General features: G+C 46.1%; 3 protein-coding genes across 3 annotated transcripts; 2 read left to right on the top strand and 1 right to left on the bottom strand.

Moving 5' to 3' along the window:
* Positions 1-35: 35 nt before the first annotated feature.
* On the top strand, positions 36-3,138 carry LOC135607336 (probable plastid-lipid-associated protein 2, chloroplastic). The gene is made up of 3 exons (XM_065099089.1): positions 36-570; positions 650-848; positions 2,635-3,138. Exons 1-3 carry the CDS (start codon positions 119-121, stop codon positions 2,944-2,946), a joined length of 963 nt encoding a protein of 320 aa, XP_064955161.1. The 5' UTR covers positions 36-118; the 3' UTR covers positions 2,947-3,138.
* A 2,991-nt stretch (positions 3,139-6,129) lies between these two features.
* On the top strand, positions 6,130-6,651 carry LOC135606669 (probable E3 ubiquitin-protein ligase LUL4). Its single transcript, XM_065097724.1, has one exon. It carries the CDS (start codon positions 6,130-6,132, stop codon positions 6,649-6,651), a length of 522 nt encoding a protein of 173 aa, XP_064953796.1.
* Positions 6,652-8,585: 1,934 nt separating this feature from the next.
* On the bottom strand, positions 8,586-10,900 carry LOC135607334 (uncharacterized). Its single transcript, XM_065099087.1, has 2 exons — positions 8,962-10,900; positions 8,586-8,873 (listed from the first exon to the last, which is right to left on the bottom strand). Exon 1 carries the CDS (start codon positions 10,794-10,796, stop codon positions 8,994-8,996), a length of 1,803 nt encoding a protein of 600 aa, XP_064955159.1. The 5' UTR covers positions 10,797-10,900; the 3' UTR covers positions 8,586-8,873; positions 8,962-8,993.

Here is a 10,900-nt window from a genome sequence, read left to right as displayed (position 1 = left end):
CTCTAATATTTTAATGGTTATATCATCGGTTCGACTTGCATAACACGGAATCGAAACCCTCGTCTTCCTCTCTGACCGACTGCGAAGCTAAAATCATCGAAGCTTGAAAAGGTCCTCGATGGCGGGCGCCGCGTCTTGGAATACCTTCACCCTAAATGCTCCTCCGGCTGCGCCGGTCGCGGCCGGGCCTCATCACGTCCGCCGCTCTTCCCTTGCCGTCACCGCCCTCCGCCTGAGATCCCCAATTTCCAGGAGCAGCGGGAGGTTTTTGTCCTCCCCCGCGCCAATCCGCACCCGGGCGGTGGTCGACGACGACGAGTGGGGCAAGGAGGGAGGCGGGGAGCCGGAGAGCGGAGTCGCAGTGGTGGAACCCCCGGTGGAGGAGCTGAGCGAGGCCGGGGAGCTGAAGAGGAAGCTGATGGATCTGCTGTCCGGGACGGACCGTGGGCTGAAGGCGTCGAGCGAGACGAGGGCGGAGATCGTGGAGCTCATCACCCAGCTCGAGGCCAAGAACCCCACGCCCGCTCCCACCGACGCCCTCCCCCTCCTAAACGGCAAATGGATCCTCGCGTAAGATTCTGCCTCTCCTTTGGTCTCTTCGTTATTGATCGATCGGAGGTCAACTGAAAATGATGGGTTGCGGACGCAGGTATACCTCGTTCTCGCAATTGTTCCCACTTTTGGGGTCGGGGCGGCTGCCGCAGCTGGTGAAGGTGGATGAGATATGTCAGACTATTGATTCGGAGAGCTTTACGGTGCAGAACTCGGTGAAATTTGCGGGTCCTCTCGCCACCACTTCTGTCACCACGAATGCCAAGTTTGAAGTCCGAAGTCCCAAGAGAGTACAGGTATCTTATCTCCTGCACTCCCTTTACCATCTCTGCGTCGTGTTTTTTGCTTCATGTTCTACAATAATTCAATTCTGCAACGATTAAATGACTGCAAATTTTGAGTTGGGTAAGATCGTACTAGATTTGGTTCATGTGTTCAAATTTGGTCACACGCAAGCTAATCCATGTTTCTCCTAGGACAGATTAAGTTGTATAGCTAATTTATGGAAACATTAAATGGAAAAAAATGCAAAATATGTTTTGATTTGGGAAAGTTCTTACTAGATTGATGCATATGTTCATGTTTGGTCACACCCAAAAATAAGTGCAAAATGGAAAGTTCTTACCATGCTTCTCCGAGGTCAGAATAACTTGTATAGCCAATTTCTGAAGATATTAAATGAAAAATAAGTGCAAAATATGTTTTCATTTGTGAAATATCTTACTAGATTGATGCATGTGTTCAAGTTTGGTCACACCCAAGCTTTTCCCTGTTTCTCCTAGGACAGATTAAGTTGTATAGGTAATTTCTGAAAGTATTAAATGGAGAAAATACAAAATATGTTTCTCCTTCAAGAGACAAAGGAACTTTCTTATTTGATAGGTCGGCTTCATTTATGATGGTTGTAGATTTGCCCTGTTCTTTGACTAACAATCAAGTAGTATTCTATGTCTTTCCATGATATATAGGTAAAAGATTTACAGAAGCATAAACATTGAGTTGGAAGTATTTTACACTTTCCACAAATTTTACCAAGAAAGGTCACATGTGGCTTCTAGGCAAAGTTTTTTTAATGCAAACTAAGAGTTCTTTTGTATTATCAGATCCCTTCTTGTGTAAAGGAACTAACAGTTCCTTTAAGATAGCAACATGTAGCTTAAGAGTAGACTGGATGAATCCTTGGGTGTGTTACGGGATCTAGGTTCCTTTAAACTCTTGTTTCTCATATTCCCTCAGTTCAGAAGATGGGGCTGCCTCCTTACTGGTCTCATTCCAAACTGGGGTTTCAGAGGAGAGCCTCCAACTAGAATATTGGCATATGTTCATGCAATTGTTGTTTATATATTTGGTATATCGAGATTTGGAATTTCATTTACTATTTTATCAGGACATTTTCCTGTAGTATTATAAACTTACGCCTTATTGGCTGAACCACGCAAACTTGGTGTTGCATTTGCATTTAATTTTCTCTCTTCCTTTCTTGTCCCTTTACCCTATCTCTTGTATGATCTTCATATCTGGGTCTTTTCCTTTGCTGCACCAAATTTTCTTGTTGAGGATGCGCATTTAGGTTAAGCCTTTTTAAAACAACGAACTGCTTTAAATTGCTAAATGTCTTGTTATAAATTTTTTTAGTTGCTTGTAATGAAACCTAAGTATGTTGGATCACAGGATGCATGTTGAGATTAATTATGAGAAGGTTGAAAGCAATTACATGACACTTCTTGCTTGCTACGTTGGTATTTTTTAAAAATAAAATGGTAATATGAAGTTCTGACACAATAGAGGTGGACTTTGTTTGCACTTTGAAATTGTATAAATTCTTTGTTTGCACCGTCGAAATTTGGCTGACCAAGATGCTGGATAGCTTAATATTGTTGTTAGAAATTAAGTAACTTTTCCACACTATCAAAACTCCAAAATTCGCCAGCTAACTTAGTGTGTGGGATTGTCAAAATACCTGGCTAATCAGAGTGTTCCCTTATTGCATAATTCTGTAATTTTTTGCATGTATTTGTATCAACAAGGAATTGATCTCCTTGTGACACTTACTTGTTGGTGGCACTTTATCACTGTCTCCAGATCAAGTTCGAGGAAGGCATAATTGGAACCCCACAGCTGACAGATGACATCGTTGTTCCCGACAAGGTCGAGTTCCTGGGGCAGAACGTTGACCTCTCTCCATTCAAGGGGGTCATAAGCTCCATCCAGAATGCAGCATCATCTGTGGTTAGAACCATCTCTGGACAACCTCCACTTAAGATACCAATAAACAACACCAATGCACAATCCTGGTTGCTGACCACTTACCTCGATGAGGAGCTAAGAATCTCACGAAGTGATGGCGGCAGCGTCTTTGTGCTCATCAAGGAAGGCAGCCCTCTCTTGAATTGATACCGATCCTTCTGCTGCCAAATATGAAGTTTGCTATACTATCATATGCCCAAGTGGGTAACGCATAGCCTATAAATCAAATAGGCTTATAGATAATAAATGTGATTTGAAATAGATGTATAAATTACAATATATGTTATAATTAATAGCGATGGTAAGTCAATATGAGAGAACTCATACCTATTGGTTCCAGCATGGGGTTTAATCTCAAGATGTCAGACTGAGTTTAATTCCCAGAATATTACTGTCTCCAGTTCGATACTGTATGCACATGTGAATTCATGATCAAGTCCATAAAAACAATGTAGGATTGGGGGAACGAAGCTCCAGCTGAAGACAACTATGAATCTAGAAATATAGAGGAAGGTTGTAAACCATGCAAAGTGTGCTAGTCGATGGATGGTTGAGATTTTACTACCCCACGATACAACAAAGCTTTTTGGTGTTTTCTCTTAGATTGAGAACTATGGTGGCGTTTTCTCTCCTCTCGTAGTGCAATAGCTTTCTTTTTTTTGCCAGTCTGTTGGGAGGAATTTGTGTTAATTGACAATGTACCAAAGATGCAGATGCTGTAGAGGTACTGTCACGACCTTAGCCTGGGCTAATTAGTCTATCAATTTCATTTGGTCTAAATTACTGAGCAAAATATTTAAGCTGAAGTTAATAGTAGTACACTCATCAGATCTTTGTAAGTCAGTTAATTAGTTCTTTGTAAGTCAGTTAATTAGTCTATCAATTTCATTTGGTCTAAATTACTGATCAAAATATTTAAGCTGAAGTTAATAGTAGTACACTCATCAGATCTTTGTAAGTCAATCTCTATTTTCGATGTGAGACTAAACATGAGTATTACAGGTACAACTAAATGTTAAAGATACAACTAAACTAAATGTAGATTATAGGAACAACCAATAGGCTCGAGAACATTTCGCAAGCACGAGATGCATCGAGCGCAGGCCTCAGCAGTTGCAGCCCATCCAAGATGCTTGTGGTTGTTCTGCTTCCTTCGCCGTCAAAGAAAGTCAGTTGATTGACTGCCTGTAAGGTGGTCCGACAGAATCTGAGATCAATGATTCGATGGTTTCAAACCGATTCAGGATCGGATTTTGACAATTTAATTTCAGTTATTGGAATTTGGAATCGGTACTATAACTAAAGGTTTCAGTTTGATTTTGAACCGACCAAAAATGTAAACAAAAAAAAAAAACTATATGCCCTTTAAACGATAAATATACCCTTCCAATAGTTTAATAAATCATTAAGTAAAAAATATTTAAAAATTAAAAATTAAAAATTAAAATATACCATTTTAGTTCAAAATCAAAACCAAAATCATTTATTCCTAAATTTGGAATCAGAATCATCACCAATTGATTCAATTTTAATTCTATTGAGAAAGACTTATTGTCTAAAGCAAAAACTGAGTCGGATATAATTTGATTATATTTCTTAAACCGATCTCAATGTGAACTCCTTCGATGGTCATCTGAGGCCTGTAAAAATTATGTCATGGGCACTCTCGATAATGTCACTCTAATACTTAAGTCAGTTGACTAGTTAGAGAAGTTGGATAAGTCAAACCTACAAGAGTCAAGTTCCTCGAGATGTACCGACATGTCTTTATATAGTGGAGATTTGAAATTGTTATGTTCGCCCATTACGCAACTTGTGCAGTAATAGGGTGAATGACTTGGTTGTAATTACCCTCCCCCTTATGTTGGACTGTTGTACCCATTGATTGTGTTATCTATATAATAGTGAGTGTGTGAAGGTTGTTCATAACCATTCTTCAACTACTACTGCTCATTGGATGGAGCCACATTACATTATCGTAGTGAGGACTGATTGTTTAGGCATCTTCTGCGTGTCAACCAGGTGAACCCCTCGTGTTGGCTACGTGGATCATATTGGTCGAATGCAAGAAGCCATGACATTCTTTATGCGAACCTATAGTGGCAATGATTTGAAATCAGCTCGTTGGTCAAGTGAAGTCGGAGTGTTATGATAGGGCAGACATATCATCACATAGAGTTGATGCGTCAGTCACATTATTTTTGTCATAATATATTCTAAATTCGATGGAATAAAATTGATTGGACTGAAACCAGCTTTTGTAGAACTAGAACTAGAATTAGGAATAAGTAAAGCATCAAGATTAATTGACCTAATTTTTTAGGTCAAAGTTCGTGTATTGGGATGTCAACTTATGGTGCTTCATTGGTGCAGACATAGACATCTACTTTTGCTTGAACAATAATTTTTTTTAATGAAGTAAAACTTATGGATGAAATACATTGAATACATATTAAGAGACACAATTAATCAATTATCGAAGATGAAAGAAAAAGATGAAAATTATTTTTTATTTATTTATCCAAGTGAATAAAAATTCAAGACAGATAATTATAGATTATCTCCGTTCTCGCCGATGTTAATAAAATATGAAATGTTGTCGGATACGATTAGATACTCTCTCCGTTAAATATTTAATAAAATATCTTTATTATTTTATGAATAAATATAATAATCTATATTTAATATAATAAAAAGAGATAATTTTTTTGACTATTTATGTTTATACTTTAACATCTCGAATTAGTAACTTAAGTATAAATTATTGATGATGTTAAATCTAAAAATATATCTCGATCTTGACTTTTATACCGACAATACTTTCGGACCTCAACGTTTTCAGCTCAAAAACCTCTTAAATAATTCTGTTCATATGAATCCGAATCTTGCGACGCGGCCGTGAGGTAAGGAAAAGTAATACGTGAGATATGGTACCGTTCCCTTATCCACCTCACCGTACCACGTGGCGCTCACCTCAGTCTTCGCGCCCTTTCGCCGCGCTCTACTTTCCGACGGTACTATCCACCCAGCAACCAGCAGGCCTTATTGGCGGTACTCTCATTACTGCGTTATTAATGGAATCTGGTGCGGAAGAAATACCCGATCTTTATGAGATCTGTTTCAGCAGTTGGGGTTTAGTGGTTCGATGAGATTGATGGCGAGGTGAGGAGGCAGAGGCAGCTGTAGTTTTCAGCTTTGTAAGCTGTAGCCATGGTGATCTTCCTCCCATCTGTTGTTGAGCTCGTTGTCGTTGCTACTTTCGGGTGTATAGAGGTCCAATAACATGCAAGAATAATACCAATAGAGCGGAGACGACGGGGGAAGGAACTAATGGAGGCGGAGCGGATCGGGAGGAGGAAGTGGAGGAGCCTCAAGAAGCGGCTGGCGCTGATGGGCTGCTGCGTCAGCTCTTGGGGCTTTCGTGCCTCCAATCCCACAATCATCACAGATGAAATTTACCCAGAAGGGCCGGAGGAGGAGGTGGTGGTGGGGATGGGGGGCGCAACTTCGGCCGAGGAGACGAATCTGGCTGCGGCGCTGGCGGCTGAGCGGAATTACCGGGTGGCTTCTGTGGCGGAGGTGGGTAGAGTGGAGGGGAAGAGGACGGAGGCGCCGATGCCGGTGTCGCTGATGAGGTTGTTGGAGGAAGGAGAGGAGAACGGGGAAGGGGAAGGAGGCGGCGGAGGAGAAGCGTGGTGTTGCTGCTGCGTGTGCATGGGCGGGCGGAAGGGGGCGGCGTTCATCCCGTGCGGGCACACCTTCTGCCGCGTGTGCGCACGAGAGCTGCGGGCGGACCGTGGCACCTGCCCCCTCTGCAACCGTCCGATCCTCGACATCCTCGATATCTTCTAAATCAACGGCTTTCGCGCCTCGTGCTGCACCCTCGAGATTCCCGTTTCTGATGGAAGGGACGATTCCGGAGGAAACGCTTCGTATCTTTTGTTGTACGCGCTTATTACTTCTGTTTTGCCTCGTGGTTTGTTACTTAGTTTCGGTTTGTTTCTTCGCTAATATCGGGTTCGTAGTTGATGAGAGGAGGGGAAAACCTTATATATATATATATATATATATATATATATATATATATATATATATATATATATATATATATATATATATATATATATATATACAAGAAATATGTGATCGACGGCTTCATTCCAATCATATCAAGTCTATCCGAATCATAAAGTTTTCCTGGACAGCGTATCAACATGCCTGACAGATGGCACGTGCTTCTTCAGTGAGTTCCACGCGCCATCGGAGTCGATCGTCCTCGTTTGCACTGGATTGCAGGCACGACCTACTCATATCAAAATCCGTACCATCTAAACCTCATGTGTTTTATATCACGTAAATAATATATTTTATTTTATCTACAGAGATAGATAAATTTTTTTCAAAGATAAAAGTTGATGATGAGATTTAAGTTTAAGATTTTATGATGATATATTAAATTTTATATTAACTAAGTTAGTCGACACTTTCGATAGCAGTACTACTAGCATTCATTATTCTGCTTCATTGATGACCACCGCTTCCCTGAAACCTTAGATATAAATATATAGTTGAATTCGCTATTTAATAGATCCGCATTCATTATTCTTCTTTACTGATGGCCACCACTTCTCTCTGAAATCTTAGATATAAATATCTTAAAGGATCTAATTTCCCTATAATATCTCATCAAATCCTACTGTGTCCGTAAAAACTAGTATCACAATTCATTTGATACAACCCTGCAGGCAACTGGATCTAATATCTACAAGATTAAGATTCTGACACTGTCCTCGACGCCATGGATTACACTGTTCGAGCTCCGACTACATAGGTCAGTATTTCCACCGCTAGCTATTATTTATCGCAGGAGATGGTGGAACAGCCATGAAAGCTGTCGTCATCATCAACAGCCTCCATAGCTGGCTGAAAAGGCTGCCGGGTATTAGCAGGAGGATTCAAGCCGAACGGGATAGCCATGTCATCCCATCATTTTGTGCACTCCGAGGAGCATTCGACGCCTCACCTGAAAAGCCTCTCACAAACCACAATAATAAATGGAAACGATAAGAAAAGGAGCAGCCCTCCCAACCGCCCTCGGTAGCCGTCCAGGTTATGGCGGGGGAGGGAAACCAGGAGGAGGAAGGTGGCTTGGCGGTGAAAGCAATGATGCCAAAGCTGGGGGATTGTCCGAGTTCGGAGGTGGCTTTACAGCTCACAGGTGCAGTTGCTGTAAGTTAAGTAGCTCTCACGGGATACATTTATATATATGGCAGTGCGATAAAAGATCAAAAGGAGGCCTTTTTTTCTCTTGGGCGAGAGGCGAGTGCGCACCGAGGGAAATGGAGGAAAAGATGGTCGGTGCCCCCACCCACAGTCGTCGTAATCCATCTCCTCTCCGGCATCCACTCTCATCCGTCTCTTTCCCATGTGACGCTGTGTCTTTTCTTTGTTCCCCCAGCGAGTCCCGCAAGTAACTTGGACAGGTATAGTTGCTTGGGAAAAGGAAGTGATTCGCTTTGCGTGCTTCTGGGCGAAGACGAAGGTCCCCCAGGTTTTATGACCTTTTGAGAACACCTCAGTGCTTTCGAGGAATAATACATGCCATATTATTATTAAGCAGTGCGTAAACATGGAAACAACCGGTTGCGCACTAAGCAATGGACGCATCAATACACGTGCATACAGTGTGCCGTGTACTGCCGTCCCAAGTTAAACGGCAAACTTGTGGAGTCCACAAATCCGAGTCACAAGCCAAATAGGTAGTAAAGAAAGGAGGAGCTCGAAAATTGCACAAACAAATCGCACGCTACATCACCGGATCACGTCAACAAACAAATATATAAAGGAGCTACGAGAAGTAGCAGAAGCCACAAACAGCTCAAGGATACACCCTAAAACTCCGTATCCATGCATGCATCGCTTCTCTTTGGTGGCTCTAACTACCTGCCGCTATAACAATACTACTTATACTCTTATCTGCAATTAAGAAAAAGAACACACGACCTTTCTCTCTCTCTCTCTGTCTCTCTTTTTACTCGTGAGCTTCAACAGTTAGCCTTCCCGCCATCAATAACCTGAAGCCAATGTGATGACAAATCAAAATTGTTAATAGATTTTGCTAATATAATCAAATTAATAATAGAGGGTTCTTTAATTAATTACCTTCAAGACGAGATTTGGGGTTTAATCGTTTGTCACTGGGGCCACGCGATGGAGAACAGGTTCTTGAGGCGGCCGCCGGCGATCCGCTGAAGGGCCTTCTTGGCCCCGGGAACGTCGGCATCCGCCAGCTTCTGCAGATGCCGGCACGCCCCGGCCTCGGCGATCCGCTTACGTGCCCCGCCCCCGACGCCGGCCGTCAGCGCCACCGCTACCGCCACCGGGAGCTCCTTCCCCACTGCCTCGTTCCTAGGGTCCAGCATCTGGACTAGCCTCGTCACGCTCTTCTCGTCCCTCGATAGCTCCCTCCGGTTCGATCGGACGGAGAGTAGTGACGTCAGTGCCCCCGCCGCCGCATCCTGCGCGCTAGCTGGCTTCGAGCATTCCATCATCTTGATCAGCGCCGGCATCGACTCTGCCATCGATCGCTTGATGTCTTCGCCGGGGGAGAGGTCGGCGACCAGGGTCGCGGCGAGTTGCTGCACACCGGCGCTCCCGCGCTTGATTAGATCCGTCAGTTGCGCGAAGAAGGGCGCCGACGAAGAGAGGAGCTTGGCGGCCGCGGAAGAGGCAGCGAGGGCGCTGATCGCTCTCAGGGCGTGGTCTGTTGCTTCCGGGTCCGGTGCATCCCGAAGGAACTGAAGGAGATGGAGGAGGCCGCTCTCTTGCATGATGGCGGCGCGGATCTCGGCGCCGCCCATGGAGGCAAGGGACGCCAGGCAGAGAGCAGCGTTCTTCTGGGCCTCGAGGTTGCCGGAGAGGACGAGGTCGACGAGCGCCGGGACGGCGCCTTCGTCCGCCATGGCGGACCTGATGTCGTCGATTGCAGCCACGTTCTTGAGGGATCCGGCGGCGAGGGCCTGGACGACGGGAGAGCCGGACCCAGAGTGGCAGGCGGAGACGAGAATCGAGACGCCGCCGTAGGCGGAGACGGCCCAGGCGCATGCGGGGTCGGCGGTCATAGCTTGGATCGCGGCGGCGGCGCGCTCCTTCAGGGCGGGGGAGCCGGAATCCACGAGGCGGAGGAGGGGGCCGAGGACGCCTTCCTCGAAGATGGCGCGGCGGGAGGCGTCCGAGGCGGAGGCGAGGAGGGAAACGGCAGCAGCGGCGCGGTCGCGGAGGGAGTGGTCGGATGCGTCGAGGAGGCGGAGGAGGGGCGGGAGGTCGCCCTCCTCGGCGACAAGGCGGGAGAACTTGGCGGGGTCGGCAGCGACGAGGTCGAGAAGGGAGTCGAGGGCCTGGTGCTTGAGGTCGATGGCGCCGATCTGGAGGCGGGCAAAGAGGTCGCGGATGAAGAGGACAACCTCGGCGCGGGACGCGGAGGGACCCGGAAGTGGGAGGACAATAGCGGCATCGTCGTCGGAAGCGGACGAAGAGTTGGGGGGAGAAGCGTCGTGGTGGAGGAGGCCGGAGCGGAGGAGGAGATGGAGATCGTGGAGGTGGAGGGTGAGAGCAGAGGCCGCGACGTCGAGGTCGCTCTGGAGCCGGAGCTTGCCGCTCGAGAGAGAAGGGTCGAGGCAGCGGGCGGAGAGGGCGCGGAGGGAGCGGAGGGTGGCGCGGAGGGCGGGGAGGAGATGATCGCAGAAGAGTGGGTTGGAGGGCCAGTGGGGGGAGGCAGCGGCGTCGGCGAGGGCGGCTCCGAGGAAGGAAAGCTTGGAATGTATGAGCCGCCACCGGCCGACGAGGGACCGGGCGGAGAGGGCGGCGGCGAGGAGGAAGGGGAGGAGATGGTGCAGGATGAGGTCGAGGTTCTCGGCCGGCGATTCGGGGGATTCGTCCTCCTCGTCTGCGACTGCGGCAGCGGCGGCAGCGGCGGCGGCGGCGGCGGGATAAGTCATAGGTGAGCGAGCTTTTAGTTAGACCTCTTCTCTTCCTTTATTTTTTTGGGTTTGGGAGGGGTGGAGTGAGAGGGCGGAGGCAGGCACTGAGGGCTGGTTCCGTT

This window comes from Musa acuminata, chromosome BXJ2-3 (genome assembly GCF_036884655.1).
Source record: "Musa acuminata AAA Group cultivar baxijiao chromosome BXJ2-3, Cavendish_Baxijiao_AAA, whole genome shotgun sequence".
Taxonomy (NCBI): domain Eukaryota; kingdom Viridiplantae; phylum Streptophyta; class Magnoliopsida; order Zingiberales; family Musaceae; genus Musa; species Musa acuminata.
The sequence above is the reverse complement of the archived record's forward strand: the minus strand, read 5'-3'. Positions and strand labels throughout refer to the sequence as shown.